Source organism: Capricornis sumatraensis, chromosome 15, assembly GCF_032405125.1.
Source record: "Capricornis sumatraensis isolate serow.1 chromosome 15, serow.2, whole genome shotgun sequence".
Classification (NCBI taxonomy): Eukaryota; Metazoa; Chordata; class Mammalia; order Artiodactyla; family Bovidae; genus Capricornis; species Capricornis sumatraensis.
In genome coordinates this window covers 61,972,929-61,989,967 of record NC_091083.1, presented here as the reverse complement: position 1 = coordinate 61,989,967, position 17,039 = coordinate 61,972,929, and the positions used below count along the sequence as shown (strand labels likewise).

At 49.9% G+C, this 17,039-nt stretch overlaps 1 protein-coding gene across 1 annotated transcript in view; it reads right to left on the bottom strand.

The window, feature by feature from the left end:
- The window catches only part of BMP7 (bone morphogenetic protein 7), an 81,931-nt gene extending 65,180 nt beyond the window's left edge, over window positions 1-16,751 (bottom strand). The window contains exon 1 of the mRNA XM_068987390.1: window positions 16,334-16,751. Coding sequence (XP_068843491.1) covers window positions 16,334-16,751 — 418 coding nt within the window. The remainder of the gene's footprint in view (window positions 1-16,333) is intronic.
- Window positions 16,752-17,039: the final 288 nt, after the last annotated feature.

Genomic DNA, 17,039 nt, shown 5'->3' with positions numbered 1-17,039 from the left:
GCCAGAGACAGAACAGAACCCAGCCAAGCGGGCACCCTGATCTTGGACCTCCAAAGCTGTGAGAAATAAGCCTGTGATGCTTCAGCTCCCCAGGCAGTGCTGTTCTCTCCTGGGAGCCCAAGGCAACTAAGACAGAAGCTGGGCCCCGGAGCACCTGAGTGCGTCAGTCACTCGCATGAGGTCACACACCTTTCCCTGGGACTCCAAGCCAGGCAGACCTGCTGTCCCCAGAGCTGAGCAAGTGACTTGTCACCCCCAAGCCCCGGTTTCCTCACACATAAGAATAAATGTGGAAATCGTGCTATTTGATGAGTGACCGGTATATGGGTAGGTCCTCACTTCTGGTGGAGAAATGTCAATCACCTCAAAAAATGAGATGAGACAAGGACATGCTGGGCTTCCCAGGTGGAGCTAGTGGAAAAGAACTCACCTGCCAATGTAGGACGCATAAGAGATGCGGGTTTGATCACTGGGTCGGGAAGATCCCCTGGAGGAGAAGACGGCAACCCACTCCAGTATTCCTGCCTGGAGAACTCCATCAAAGGAGCCTGGCGGGCTTCAGTCCATTGGCTCGCAAAACTCAAATACGACTAAGGCAACTTAGCACACACACACACAGGAAATGCCACCGAGTCCGGCATAGACAGAGTTCAGAGAAAAGGGTATAATTTTACTATAAAAGCCTTATTATTCATTTTTTTTAAAATAGGCCAGTCCACAGTCGTGTTTGTGTTGTAAGCTGGAGGGCTTACCGAAAGCTAGTCCTGACCATTGGGTGTTTCCTTCAAACTCCGCATCAATAAACACAGATTACCATCAGCAAGAAGCAACTTTCTAGTATAACAGGATCTGTAATAAGAAGGCCAGATTCCTGGTTGGCCTTGTGCTCAGTCAACAGAGACCAGCTTTGCACTTCACCACAGGGCATCCAGCCAAGGGGAGGACAACCTGACCCCGGGTCCCACAGTGCTCAGCAGGTGGGATATGTGTCTACACAGCACCCACCCCAAGAAGGAGGCGGCGGTGCATCCCACCGCCCCACATGCCAGGCAGAGGAGCAGGAGGACCTGCACGGGCCGGCCAGCTCCAGAGCGGTCCGAGTTTTGGCCGGGCAAGTAACAGCATTGCTACCAGCCGCTAATGTTACATATGGGGCGCCTGCTGCCCTGTGGGCACTGTGTTCAGCTTTCCACCGCCACCCCCCGACCTTGGAGGGGACAGATCCTCCCAGCAGCCCAGGAGGCAGGCGCCAACACGAACCCAGAGGAGGAAACGGGGACCTAGAGTCTAATAATCTGCCCAAGGTCACAGAGCTAACAAGTTGCAGAGGTGGGATTTAACTCATGTCCGACCCCAGAGCCAGTCTTAGCTACCACCTGAGATGTTTTAGGAGATTTAGAAAAAAAAAAAAAAAAAAAGAGGACGGGGAGGGGCCTGCTGGAAAAAAGCAAATTTAGGAAAAGCTGTGCAGTCTATTTGATCTCCTTGAGAGGAATTCATGATGCCCGCCCCACATGAGGGGCTTCCCAGGTGGCGCTAGTGGTAAAGAACCTGCCTGCCAACGCAGGAGATGTAAGAGATAAGAGTTCAATTTTTCGGTCAGGAAGATTCCCCTGGGGGAGGGCATGGCAACACACTCCAGTATTATTGCCTGGAGAATGCCAAGGACAGAGGAGCCTGGTAAGCTACAGTCTATAGGGTTGCAAAGAGTTGGACACGACTTAAGAGACTTAGCGTGTATGCATGCATGCCCCACATGAGAGATGCCAGAAAGTGTTCAGATCTGTTTAACCAAGAGTTTGTTCAAACTCGGAGGAGCCCCTCCAACATCCTGGAAAAGAAAGGGTATCTGTGCGTCACTGGATGTCCACAGAAAACAAAGGAAGCAGATAAAACTCAGGGGTTTTCCTCTTTTTATTATTTACCTTTCCCCAGGGAGAGGGTTCTTGATGTCCTAAAGCAGGAGTCAGTAAACTTCTGTAACGGGCCAGATAAAAAATATTCTAGGCTTTGGAGACTGTGCCGTCTCTGTAGCAATCACTCAACTCCGTGGATAGAGTATGAAAACAGCCACAGACAGGACGCAAATGAGTCCCAATTAAGCTTTATAAATACTGGAGGCTGAATTCCATCTCATTTCCACATCATGGAATATTCTTCTTTTACCACTCTTTTTTAAAAAATGAGCAAGTCATTTTTGCTCACAGTCTGCGCAAAAATTAGCGGGTTTCCCCAATTTATTTACTGCAGCTTTGAGCTGCCTTGAGAAATAGAAACTGCAGCTTCCGTGCTCCCGGCACCCACTTGCCCCCGGCAAGTTACCTGCTGGAGGGAGGCAAGGTAAGAGAGAGAGTAGTGAATAGCGAAAGTCGCTCAGTCGTGCCTGACTCTCTGAACCCATGGACTGTAGTCTGCCATGCTCCTCTGTCCATGGGACTCTCCAGGCAAGAATACTGGTGTGGGTTGCCATGCCCTCCTGCAGGGGATCTTCCCAACCCAGGGATGGAACCCAGGTCTCCGGTACTGGTAAGGCAGATTCCTTTCCCATCTGAGCCACCAGGGAAGCTGCAAGAAAGAGAGTTTTGCCCTGTTTCCTCCGGAGCAAAGTTCGGGGAAAGAAACAAAGAGAGACCAGTTCCAAGTGTGCGTTCAATCATTTTTTAGTATCACTGGGCAGAAGGTGCTGTAAAAATATTTTGGCTTCCGGGAGACTTTAGAGATCTGACCTCCTTTTCGTCTCCAGGGTGTTTCAAATCCAGGCAGAGCTGGGATCCCAGGACAGGGCTCACGTTTTGATTGCAATCTGTCTTCCTTTCAACTGGAAAATGATCCATCAGTCTTGTCCCAACTCATCACTATGGGCCAGTGGGTTTGAAGCAAAAGTTCCCAAGTCAATTTCCAAGTTTGAGGAAGTGAAGTCGCTCAGTCATGTCCAACTCTTTGCAACCCGTAGACTGTAGTGTACCAGGCTCCTCTGTCCATGGGATTTTCCAGGCAACAGTACTAGAGTGGATTGCCATTTCCTTCTCCAGGGGATCTTCCCAACCCAGGGCTCAAACCCAGGTCTCCCGCATTGTACACAGACACTTTACCATCTAAGCCACCAGGGAAGTCCTTTGAGGAAAGGTACCCTAAACCAGGGCTTCCCTGGTTGGTTCAGCGGTAAAGAATCTGCATGCCAATGCAGGAGACACAGGTTTGATCCCTGGATCAGGAAGATCTCCTGGAGGAGGAAATGGCAACCCACTCCAGTATTTTTCCCTGGGAAATCCCAAGGACAGAGGAGCCTGGTGGGCTACAGTCCAGAGGGTCGCAAAAGAGTTGGACTCAGCGACTAAAATAACAGCATCAAGCCTAAACCAGTGGTTCTCAATCGGGGGCCATTCCCCGCAGGGCACCTCTGATAGATGTTTGGAAACATGCTGTTTGTCACAACTTCTGGCAGCTCGTGTGTAGGGGCTCAGTGATGCTTCTCAACATTCTACTACAGCACACAGGATGCCCTCCCCCGCAACAGAGAAAAGTGAGCTGAAAACGTCAGCAGTGCCAAGGCTGGAAACTCAGCTCTAAAGCTACCTGAAAAGGCTGCTTCCAAGCTCCTAGGGTGTTTGAGGCACATGAGACCCAGAGATTTCTGGATCCCCTTTCCCCATCCCCCCACCAGTATATTAAGACAATTAAGAGCTCAGGGGTAAGTAGGTATAAGGCAAGTAGCTTCATTTATTGTTTCCTCCTAAAGGAAATGACCAACCAGTGCCTCCACCCTATAAACATTTACTAGCCCTGGAAGGTTCTGAGGCCCCCACTGCCATTTTTAAGGGCTTCTCCCTCATCAAACGTTAGGTCAAGTCAGTCAGAAAAAGGAACCTGAGAAGGGGAAGATGCGGGGGGAGGGCACATTTCACAAAGTTCAGGACCAAGAAGAGAACTGAAAGACCTGATACGACCCACCCCCCACCCCCTTTCTTGCTTATAAACAGAGGACTGCTTTACACAGGGCATCTCTCGAAGAGAGGCAGAGAGAGTTTTAGAGGTCTCAGGACACTGCCACGTGGGGCTTTCATTTGCTGGCTGAGGCCCCGTTGGGTTAATGGTTCTGTGGATTGATGAGTTGTTGGTCTTCGGGGCGTGATATCCTGAGCACACTCTAAGACAGCTCCCCAGGTCCACACCGCCAAGAGCCACCTCAGGGCCGAGCTTCCAGCGAGGACTTTTCTATATCTAGTGGGAGAGCTTTCTGGTTCACTGGGGCTTCGAGAAATGTAATCACAGAGAAGAATGCAGAGGGTGGTGGTGGTTTAGTCACTAAGTTGTGCCTGACTCTTTGCAAAACCATAGACTGTAGCCCACCAAGCTCCTCTGTCCATGGAATTCTCCAGGCAAGAATACTGGAGTGGGTTGTCAGTATCCCCTTCTCCAGGGGATTTTCCTGATCCATGGATCGGACCCATGTCTCCTGTATTGCAGGCAGATTCTTTACCGTCTGAACCGCCAAGGAAGCCCTGAATACAGAGGAAAACGTAACAAATATCCAGGTACCCACAACTAACACTTGCTCTTCAGTCGCTAAGCTGTCTCCAGCTCTTTGCAACCCCATGGACTGCAGCACACCAGGCTTCCCTGTCCCTCCCCGAAACTCCACTTTCTCCAGGAGTTTGCTCAAACTCATGTCCACTGAGTCTGTGATGCCATCCAACCATCTTATCCTCTATTGCCCCCTTCTCCTCCTGCCTTCAAACAACTAAGAATTAACAGGAGTCAATATCTTGGTTGCTTCCTTTATCCTCCCCCGTAAACTTCTTGTTTTAGAAAACCTTTAGATTGATAGAAAAATTGCAAAGACAGTATAAAGTTCTCGTGTATACTCAATCAGCTTCCCTCAAGATTCACATCTTCCATAACTGTGGGACACTTGTCAAACCTAAGAATTTAACACGGATGGATTACTATTAACTAGATTCCTAATAGTTTTCAGATTGCATCAGTTTTTCCATTATTGTCCTTGTTCTGTTCCAAGATCCAACCCAGAATACCACACTGCACTTCCCAATGGTTTCTTATTATTAAAAACATTTTTTTTGCTGCTGCTGCTAAGTCGCCTCAGTCGTGTCCGACTCTGTGCAACCCCACAGACGACAGTCCACCAGGCTCCGCTGTCCCTGGGATTCTCCAGGCAAGAACACTAGAGTGAGTTGCCATTTCCTTCTCCAATGCATGAAAATGAAAAGTGAAAGTGAGGTCGCTCAGTCGTGTCCGACTCTTCGCGACCCCATGGACTGTAGCCTACCAGGCTTTTCCGTCCATGGGATTTTCCAGGCAAGAGTACTGGAGTGGGATGCCATCGCCTTCTCTGTTCATAACATCTTTTTTAATTGCTTCTAAAAATTATTCATTTACTTATTTTTGGCCACATTGGATCTTTGCAGCTGGGCACAATCTTTCTCTAGCTGTGGAGAGCAGGGGTTACTCTCTAGCTGAGGTGTATGGGCTTCTCCTGCTGCCGAGCACAGGCTCTACAGTGTGAAGGCGTAGTCGTGGCTTGTGGGCTCAGTAGTCATGGCACGCTGGTCCTAGAGTGCTGGCTCAGTAGTTGTGGGGCACGGGCTTAGTTGCCCTGCAGCATGTAGAATCTTCCCAGACCAGGGATCAAACCCATGTCCCCTGCATTGGCAGGTGGATTCTTAACCACTGGACACCAGGGAAGTCCAATATTACTTTTCTTTATTTTGGCAGGGGGAGTCCAGCCTTATTATTAAAATAAAGGAAACAACCAGAATAGTTGAAGTTTATTTAAAATTTCTCCCCAATCCCGTCCCTTTCCTGCCTCCCTAAAGGCGGCTGGTGTGAGTTCTGTGGCCATGTTTCCGTAATGTTACCATATATGTATTTGCCCAAAGATAGTATTATCTGGTGATCTTGTGTGTGTCTATTGTGACACCATGAGGAATGCTTACACCCTAAACATCCTCCTATACAACTGGCCTTCTCTCTCTTGACACTGTTTTGAGTCTAAGTTGATACATAAAAAAAGAAGTTCTTGCATTTCCCTTCTGTTTCATTACACACGTATAAATAAATTTATCACAAATTTATTTCTCCAGTCCCCCACTCATGGACATTTAGACTGATGGTGATTTGATGTTATTACAATCAGTATGCAATATTTATTTCCATACATGAGGTAAAAACTACTCCTCCTTTCCATACAGTGTCTTGAGGTATTGCTATTAAAATATCAGTCCCTAGCTGCCTCTGGAATTTTCCCATCAGTGGGGTGTGAGGTGCACATAGGAACCCCAGTACATAGGCACTCAGGGCCCTTGACCCTGTCAATAATTCTTAATGCACAGAGACAGAACAGAGGGGAGTTTCCACAGCAGGGTGGAGAATGAAGGGGAAGGTGTGAGTTGCTTATCTTTATCTTCCTCTTCAGAGCACACAACCACAAAGTCAAGGTCAAGGGCTGAGAGGCTGTTCTGGTGGTCTCATCACCACTGCCCTTGTGCTCCATCTCCACCCTTCACACACCTCCACTGGGCCCCCAGAGGAAAGCGTGAATGGGTTTACATTCAGCAAGAGCTGGATTCAAAGGCCAACCTCACCACTTCCTACCCCTGTAAATTCGGGGCCCTTTAGCCTCTTCCTCCCTAGAATGGGAATGATACGACTTGCTATGCAGAACCAGAGAGAGTGGAACCAGATAAGGTAGGCTGTTATAAATCCATTAGTGCTACAGAAAGATCTCAACCCTCCCACGTTATCACTATGATTTATTTCAGCGATGCATTTAGATAATGAAGGAGTCTCTGACATTTAGTTTCTAGATTCAGCTTTGCAAGACCCTGCCTGGAGACCCTGTCTGGACAAGGAGGTGCCTCTGAAGGAAAAGCCGGACCTCATGACAAGGCAGTCACCTGCACAGCCCGGACAAACACCAGCCAGAAGGGCAAGAACCTCTTGAGCCAAGATGAGTGTCAGGCTCCTTGATTCTCTGGCTAGTGAACCCGAGGGCAGCTGAAGCATGCTTTTGCTGAAAGACAGGTCCTAAAGAGGCAAGTCATTTTACAAGGGAAGGGAGAGAAGCGGTTATTCTTGTCCAACCACGTGAATACTTCAGTGATTGGGACACTTCCAGAAACACTGTTCTCCAAAATGGGGTGCAAGGATTTAGGGTAAGGAAGAGGGATCCAGTGGGACATGGGGCGGGAAATAGCATACTCTAAACTAAGTTTCAAGAACTGATGAACATCAGGGAAGATGGGGATTCAAAATATCTCTGCATAACTAAGTGGATGAGATTGAAAAATACAGATCTTATTACAGTTCACCGCTCCGTTTCCATAATTTCATCTGGTGAGAGCACCTTCGCTTACAACAGTGTGCTCATCATGAGTGCCATTTCCCAGTTGTCTTTTTCCAAGCTTGGGGTGGGACTGTCATCTCCTGCCACTTTGGGTCAGGTCTGGCCATGTGACAGGCTCTGACCAATGAAATGTGGGCAGAAGCACCTGTGTTGTTTCCGGCTGCAATGAGGAAAAGCCCAAGGACAAGCCATGCTGTCTTTCCCTTTGGTACTATAACTGGTGGCATTCAAGAGGGTGGCATTCAAGAGGGCGGCAGCTCTACCGGCCTGGAGTCCTGAGCACCCTCCCTCCTGGCCGATGTGCAGAGCACCCTGCCAACCCACAACGCACCCGTAACAAGACAACAACAAGGCTCTGTGATTTCAAACTACGGAGATTTGTGGGGTTCTTTGTGAACTCTTGATGCTGGCTAGACGAAGGATCAAAATAATCAAAATTTAGGACCAGACCTTTAGCTTGCTGTCTCCAAACTGCTGAACTGCAAGTTTTGAAAGACCAAACTCCATCAGGTTGAAAATTTTAGTGGTAGCAAAAATTACATTTGTCTGGCTAATGAATTAAACTTGCAATCTTTGCACTAATTACTGATGATGCATTACTTAAAATGTGTATTAGTGAACATCAGAATTTTGAACTTTTTTATCTTTAGTGCCTCCTACTTAGATTTCTCTTTTAGTCTTTGTTTTATAAAGTACAAACCTAAAACAGGAGTAATTATATGATCTATTTCTACTTTGGGTGTGTACTCAAAGACTTATTAGTAGGGATTCAGTATTAAAAAACACTCAGGGGGACTTTCCTGGTGGTCCAGTGGCTAAGACTCTGCACTCGCAATGCAGGAGGCCCGGGTTTGATCCCTGGTCAGGGAATTAGATCCCACATGCTGCACTAAGACCCAGCGCAGCCAAATAAATAAATATAAACACACACACACACACACACTCAGAAGATACTGCCTTAGAACAGCTCTACGTCTTTCATGCACACAAACTGCCAATGTCTGAACACTTTCTGTGCCATGAGAATTCTTCAGGGCAGGGCAAGAGTAGCCTAGGAAGAATGCCTGAGAAAGCAGTCAAGAGGAGAGTCCTTTATTGAAGGTCAGAACACAAGTCATCGAAACTACAGAACAACCCGCCTGCCTTTGAGTGCGTGGTTAAACCACTGGGCAGACGAGCACAGGGACCATTCTAGGTGGACGGCCATGCTAAGTGCTTGGGTTCTTTTTTTTTTTTCCAGACTACGTGAAAGCAGGAGAGAGGCTGGCATTACAAGATGGTACAGGCCTAACTTCAATGTTTAAAAACGTGCAAGTCCGCAATTTTGGAAACAATGCAAGTTTTTATTCACAGCCAAATTTAATTAAGCCAGACAACAGAAGATTGAAACTTGAAAGCTACTCTGGGGAGATAAAGAAGTGAAAGAAAAACATGTGACCTCAAAGATGTGGGGAACCTTAATACTTGCTAAGTCAAGAGTTTTCAAATGGTGTAGAAAGAGATGAAGAGAATTTATGGGAAAACTTGGGTGAGAAAGCCCACCCTGCGTCTCAGGCCCTGGAGACCTCCGCCATCCACTGATCTCCAAAGGCTTCCAAACATACTGAATCCACTCAGGGATTTGTTATCCCAGCCCTAGCTGGGGGAATGGCGGGGGGGGAATAGCCTTGCACCTGCTCCCATAAAAAGTGGGGAAGTTGTGCCGGTCTGTTAATGAATGCTTTGGGCTTGTCACTCCCTCAAAGGAAGAGACAATTTGTACTTTGACCACCCTCCAGGAAGGGATAGGAAGAAATATGTCAGTAATGTGAGTTTTTGAAATAAAAAAGTTTTTATTTTGGAATAATTTTCAATTTACAGGAAAATTGCGAGGACAGTACAGACTTCCTGTGCAGCCCTCATTCAAGTTTCAGGTGCCCTAGGAAGAAAATTTTTAAATAGCCATCGATGCTAAAATCGAGAGCAAGTCAGCATTAGGCTCTGTGTGTGTGCTCAGTCGTGTCCGGCTCTTTGTGACCTCATGGACTGTAGCCTGCCAGGTGCCTCTGTCCATGGGATTTCACAGGCAAGAACACTGGAGTGAGTTGCCATTTCCTTCTCCCGGGGATCTTTCCAACCCAGGGATCAAACCAGGGTCTCCTGCATTGGCAGTTGGATTCTTAACCACTGAGCCGCCTGCGAAGCCCCAGCATTAGACTCTACCTATCCTCAGATAAGTTTGGTGTGCTCAAATTTCACTGATCTCTAAAGAAGAAAATGAATGTGTGAGGGGTATATGGGCGTACACAAAGATGTACATCTTTAGGGCCATTTCCTTCATATCTCTAAAACAACATGGGTGGCTTAATCTTGGTATTTTAAGATCAAGTACTTAAAAACTGAAATTTGGACTATTATACCAACGTGAATGGTGATCTGGCCACCAAAAGAGAAACAAGGTTCACCATCTATTGTGCACCTACTGTGTACCAGACTCTACCCACACGAGATTTGATTTGGCTTTATGAGGGTCTGTGGAGGAGGAGATGCCTATCCAGCTTTCTAAAATGAAGAAACAAACTCAGAGACATTAAGTAACTTGCTCAAGGTCACACAGCTAAAATGCAACCATAGTGGAAACAGACACAGGGGTGTAAGCTGTGTCTAAAGAGAATCAGTGTGGATGCCGTGCTGTTCTCTCTTGCCAAGTCACACCCTCTGCTGTCACCAGGAACTTCCGCTACACGGCAGTGAAGCCCCCCAACCCCCCACCCCATATATCACCCAGAATTAGCTGCAAAGTGTCAGGAAACTTGGCCAGGCAGCCCCAAGCATCAGTGAGGGCTGGAAGCCTTCACCGTGAAGCCCTTTATAGAAAGCCGCAGTTGGCAGCCCCTGCTCCTGCATGGGAACAAATTAACATTGGCATTCCAAACACAGGAAAGGAAGGAAATTGGAAACACAGTTTATACTTGGCCAGCTCTTTGAAATACTGTACCATGCTACCGACATCAATTAATGAAAAGCAGGGTTGTGCTGAGAGGCTCTGGTTTGCAAATGCATTAACACACGTTAAACATGTTTGTACAGGAACCAGATTATAAGCACCCTGGCTCCAAAACAATAAAGCAATTACCCTAAAACTGGTGCTCTCAGAGTTGTCATTAATTCAATCCACTCCACTCGGATCAGCTAAGGCTTTTCTCGGCTCCCAGCAATGCCTCCCGACACAAATGTTGAAAGGACAGCATCGCACATGCTACTCGGAGTTTCACATAAGTAAGTGTCAAGCTTCATGCACTGCTAATATCCCCCCAAATCATAAACACTCCACTTTGGAGAGGGTGGGTAAAACACAGAGGCAGCCCTGGTATTCATCCACACTGCCATTTCACGTCAGGTTTGGGCAACTTTTCCCCACAGAAGGTTAACTGGGAAGTATCTGTTCCACATTAAGAAATATCGAGTCACATTTTTTGTCAAATAATATTTGTCAAATGCCATTTGCTGCAAAACCCAGAATTCAACTGCAGCTGAACACACAACTAATACCGAACGGTTCACATAATAGCTGTGGTTGTACATGGGATCATTTGCCGCGAAAGCACCCCCCTTTCCTCTATAAACTGTTTCAGGAATTGGAAAGAAAAGCCTCTGAAGCTCTGGAATAAATAAAGTACTGTGCCTTGAGCTGCCCGGTACAAAGGACCCAGCAGGCTGGGAGAACAGACTCAAAACAACCAGGAAGGCAGAGAAAAGATTTTAGATGACGGGGGCAGGGGTGAATCGCGGCATGTCTGGCTTGCAGAGTCAGCCTCGGCTAGTTTCTTGAAAGACTTGCACCTTCACACACTGCGCTTGCGGGTCCAGGCACCTGCAAGCACACCCTGGAGCCAGGCAGCAAACCTCCCTGATGTGGCCGGTGCCTCACCCAGGTGACATCGCCACTCACCTCCACGCCGATCTGGTATCCTTCACATTGTCGGAGCAATCTGGGTGTGCAAAGCTAAATGCATTCTCCTTTGCACCACAAATTAACAGTTTCTATGTAAATATTGGCATTTCCTCACCCCAGGAAGGCGAGAGGAGGCAAAATGACACCGGCGTATTTGATTGAAACTAATTAAAAGCAGAGGGTCAAGCAATTCAATATATTGATTTTACCAGTGGGACTTAAATCTTCTATAATAAGTGTACACAGCTGCAGTGTTCTCCCACCGCCACGTTTTAAAGGCTAATCCTCACATTCCTTCTGACAATAACATGACAGGTCCCACACATCCCTGCCTGTGCCCTAACCCCAGTGACACTGCCAGAGCAAATTAAAGCAAAGCACTCCAGCATCCCCGGCCACAAACCAGCCATGCCGACAGCCCCCAGCAAGGTCTGAAGAGGCGGTCACCAAAAAATGAACGGGGTCAGCGCCTGGTCCAAAGGGCTCTCCATTCAAAATCTCCAGCTGGTTAAATGGCCGGGCAGGCTGGGGAAGGGTGGAGACGGGGAGAGTGTTAGGACACTCTGATTCTCACAATGGGCCAAATATGACCTTACCCAATGGGGGGGGGGGGGATGATATTAAAGCGATACGTGTGATCAATCAGTTTAGATGAGGCTCTCCCTGGAATGAAGTCATCACTCTCTCCAAGTTCAGCAGACATGTGATATTTGCTCACATCGTAGGCACGCCGGTGGTCAAGGGATCGCAGGCCAGCTGTGTTTATCTCGGCAGAGGCTTGACAGGCAGAGACGCGATGGAAGGCCCCGACCCAGAGCTCACAGGAGCTGCATCTCAGAAGCTGTTTCCTCTCTCTGTGCACGCAGAGAACCCCTCTCTGCTTCTCCAGGTCTCCTCTCTCACCCCCTTCAAGGGCCACCCTGCAACCGAGTGACAACTCTGGAATCAACCACTCTGGAATCAAAACCACGAACAGCCATGAGAGCTGGCATCCAGGGCTTGGCCTTAACCTGCTCTGATTCCAGAAGGGAACTACAAAGACGATCCAAAAAGTTCAAATCTGGGTCACATATATCCTTGGGAGGAGGGTGGGGGAGAAGATCTTTGATTTATATAAGCAGGAAAATGAGGTTTAAAAGAAGTGATGTTGAAAGGGTTACTGAAAACACAGCTGTTGGTGCGCTCCTATAGTGAAGGCGCTCTGCAGAAAAGAGAGAAAGAAAGAGAGAAGGAGGGAAGGCTGGGTGACATCTATATTAACCTCTGGCTGCTCACCAGTGAAGGCCGGCGCTTGAGCGCTGGAATGCGGGACAGCCCTTTCCAAATTTTAACACAAGCCAGGTTACAGCTGCGAGTGCCTGCAGCCCGTGCTCCCTCGGCAAGCACTCCCTGAAGGAAATTTTTAAACTGTAACTGAATCTTTTTCTAATACTCTACAGTGGTAGGGCCTGTTCTGAAGGGGCAAAAGGAGAGATCTTAATGCCAAACACTTGTCAACAAAAAGGATCACCAGATGGTATAAAATAAAAGTAAAACGGAACAGCCTTCTCCCTGTGCCTCCTCCCTGTGCCTCGGCTACATTAACAAAAGCCACTTCTAGACCCTGAGCCCAATAAGGACAGGTTTCCAACTTCCTTTTTTTTTTTTTTAACCTTAACTTCGAAAATGAAACAAATTTGGTTCCTTCATAACCTGGACCAGAGACAGACGTGTACCGCACACCCCCAGTGCCACGGGTTTCTTTAGAAGATTCCAGAAAGAACTGCTGAATTTCTCCAAAGAAAGAGGGTGGGGGGCAGCTATAGCCGGATTCAGTTTGCAGAATCCACATTGCCTGGGGACAATTTAAGAGAGGGTAGCCTGTTTTGAATTCCAAAATTAAGTCTACACAGAGAAGTTGGGGGCTTGTTAATCCAAACCAGTTTACAAATCTCACCATTGAACTTAAGAGGCCCAGGCTGGGAAGATGCAAGTCTCCGTCTGGCAGTTCAGCTGGCGTTACACGGGTTTTACTATACAGGCTGGTCTTTGGCACAAGGTGCGGCCTGAGGTCCTCATTCTCAGCACCTGGTTTTGTCATAAATCCTCCTCTAGTTCCCCGCTCTAGTTTAGATCCCGCTCCAGCCTGGCAAAAAGCTTGAATTCCGAGGAGAATGACTTGCAGGAACAAAAGCCAGTCTGGCTGCAGCCAGAGGGAAGAAGAAATGTACCAGGTCTGCAAAAGCCTTCAGAATTCAAGCTGAAGTCCCCCAAGCACTGTAGGACAGCAAGGGTATGCAGTGATGGAGAAGAGGGTGGTGGAAGGAGGAGGGGCTTTGGGGCAAGGATCAGGTGGTGGAGAAGGTCAGTCTGCCTTCAAGGTTCTTTGTCGACAATCCCCAATGGACCCCTTGGGTCCCTGCATGATAACAAGAGGTAGCTGCATATGAATAAATGACATTTTCTCACTTTTAGGTAAAGTGTGAGACTAAACACACTTCTTCAGAAAACTTTGTATGTTACAGGTCAATATGAACTGCAATCCAAGGAAAAACCGTGTGTTTTCTCTCAGCCTCTAAGCAAGTCTCCTATATGCCTCCCTCCAACCCCACTGCTACCCCAGCCCCTCCTGAGCAAAATCTCAGAACCCTCACAGAACAGAAGAGATCGGAGGTTAGTTCCCATACTGCTGCGAAGCAGAAATTAAAGGGCAACCATAGAAACATCTACAGGAAGCGTCTTGCCCAACTGCGGTCCAGGTCTTCACCCAACTAATTACCTCGAGTTTTAGGGGCCGAGAAAGAAAGAAAACAAGGTCAGGGCACTCTGTTAAAAGCCACTCTGCCATCTAATTTGGAGTGATGTTCCAGAAAGCAAGACCTGAGAAAGTCAGGACTGTCCCACAAAGCCCAAAGCCAGCCCGACTGATTAAGAGGCTCAGACAAGCCGGTCTTTGTCCTTTCAAGATGAAAGAAATGTGGCTAACGGGTTGAAAGGTGTGTGTACAGCCAGAGAAGGAAAACCACCCAGCTGTGGCCTTCCCAAACAAGTTCCAGCTTGCTCCCCCATGCCATGGGGGAGCAAACAGCCCTGCCCCAAGTTTCCCAGAGGTGCCCAGCTGGCAACCTGGTCCTTTTCTGGTATGCGGGGAGCCGGGGTCTGGCCAGGCTGCTGGTCCATAAGTCGTAGCGGTCCTTTCCAAAGCACTGGGTTTGCAGAGACCTCCACAGAAGCCAGGGCTTACAAATACCTTTCGAATGACCTCAGCCAGGCTCTGAAGGCCACCATGGGGACCTGCTGCCTTCACCGAGAGTTGCTGGTACCGAACAGAACAGAAAGATACCATAAATCCCCAGCCTGAGAAAGGGCCCTGGTTAACCCCTGGCTTCAGGATGGCTACAGAACTCTGCTTTAACTGATGTATTTATATGTACATATTTGGGGGTTTTCTTTAGTTTCTGGTATAGGTCACAAATACACGTTGAGGGGGGAAAAAAATCACACAGACAGAAGTGCAGACAATGAAAAAATCTGGCCTTAACTCCCAATCTCTAAGGCCCCAACCCCGTTCCACCCTGCCGCACACCCCCATCCCGGCCCCCAGTGAAATCTATTTCCAGTCCATGGTGTCTTTCAGTGGGAAAGGATGATACACGCATGTATGTAACCTCACTGATCTGCACCTTGCTTTTTTCCACCTCATACATCTTGGAGACTGTTCTAAATCAGGACGTACGGGGTTGCCTCCTTCTAACAAGCTGCCTAGTATAATTTACACTTTCTTTAAGTCATTTTGGCATCCAAACCTCCCACCCCTTGCTCTCGTTTAAACTCGTTTCACTATTTGATTTGGGGCTATTATTAAGGACAGACAATGGCGTCCGGGGAACTCCAGGGACCTTATCTGGTGCAAGAAGCGCTAAGGTTAATCCGCGCTTCCCGCCGCCCTCCATCCACACCCCGGGTGCCCCCGAGAGGGGCTTTAGGGCCATTATTTCCCTGTTGACACAGCGCCGGTGGGCGTGAGTTTGCTGTCTTGACTTCGTACGTATTTTCGCAGCAAGTTACACATGTAGAATGAAAGCGGCTCAGGAAACAGCGCTATCGGGGCGTGTTATCTCAGAAACCAAATATTTGATCATCAGCCCTACAGCGCGCAGTCGGGGGTTAGTTTGAGCAAGCCTGGTGAGTGTGCGTGCACAGATGGAAAGCGAGCACCGCGCCCCCGCCGCAGCGCCAGCCTCGAGGTCCCCGGGGTCGTCGGGGCTCTGGTCAGAAGCCGGGTCCCCTAGCCTACCCCGGCGGCGTCTGCTGGGAGATCCCTCGCCACCCATTAGCCGAAAGCCATGGTTTGCGCCCCACACGTGATAAACGCTGAAAACGGATTCTGCCGGTCCAGGACCTATCATTAAATATTTAAAATAGAAAGCTCGCAATGGCCATGTTTCTTCCCCAGCTCCAGCCAGGAGAGCTGAGAGCGAGGGGGGCGCCCAGCGGCCAGGAACCGGGCCCCCGAGGCGCCCGGGGCGCGCTGCACGCTATGGCGGGCGCACCGAGAGGAGACAGGTAGGGCTAGCCAGGGCCGGGATGGGAGGCAACGCCCGCGATGCCAGGGCCGGGCAGAGCAGAGAGGGGCTCAGAAAGGGCGGGAAGGCAGCTTCGCGGAGCAGGGCCCTTTAAATCCAGGTAGCGCCGGCCGAGCCGGCCGGGCACAGCTCACATGACCGAGCCCCGCGCTTTGAACTGAGCCGCGGCCCGCCCGGCGCCTTCTACCCCAGAGGTGCGGCCACCGATTTAACCCAGAGAGGGCTTCCTACCGGTCCTTACTCCCCCCAAACTCCCACAGGTCAGATGAGCCAGGCTCGCCCTACCTGCGGCGCGCGCGGCTAGGGGTCCACTAAGGCAGGGGGGCGGGAGACCCTTGGCCAAGCGCTGCAGTTTTGCTAAAGACCAAGAGTGGAGAGATGGGCGGGCTGGATGTTAAGAAGCGGCCCCCTCCCTGTCCCAAAGCGACTCCTGACCCAGAGGCGCACCCCCTCCCTCCCGCCTCCACTCACCAAGGTTGACGAAGCTCATGACCATGTCGGCGTCGGTGAGGAAGTGGCTATCTTGCAGGCTGGCCAGAGGGGGGCCTTGGGTACTGAAGACGGCCTTGTAGGGGTAGGAAAAGCCCTGGCCGTCGGGCCCGCCGCCCTCCTCCACCGCCATGGCATTGTACAGGTCCAGCATGAACATGGGCGCCGAGTTGTGCTTGCCCTGGAGGTGGGGGCGCGGGCGATGGGGCAAGCCCAAGATGGAGAGGATCTCGCGCTGCATCTCTCGGCGCTCCTGACTGCGGAGGCGCCGATGGATGAAGCTCGAGTGCACCTCGTTGTCCAGGCTGAAGTCGGCCAGGGCGGAGCGCAGCAGGAACAGCGGCGCCCAGAGCGCCACGAAGCTGTGCGGCGCCGCGGCGCGCAGCGAGCGCATGTGCATCGCGCCGGCTCTACGCGCGACCCGGGCTCCGGGCACCCGGCACCGGGGCCCCGCGCCGCCCCAGGTGGCAGAGGGGGGCAGGCGGCCGTCCACGCCGCTCGGTCACTTGCTGCAGTTGGGTCCCGCTGCGCCCGCGCCGGACATGGCCCCTCCCCGACCCGCTGCGCTCTGCCTGGACCCCCGCCCCCGGCTCGGCGCTGGCCCCGGGGCCCCTCGCCCCGCACTCGCCCGGGCGCACCACGGGGCTGGAAAGCCGGCTCTAGCGAGCGAGAGAGCGAGCAAGGAGGC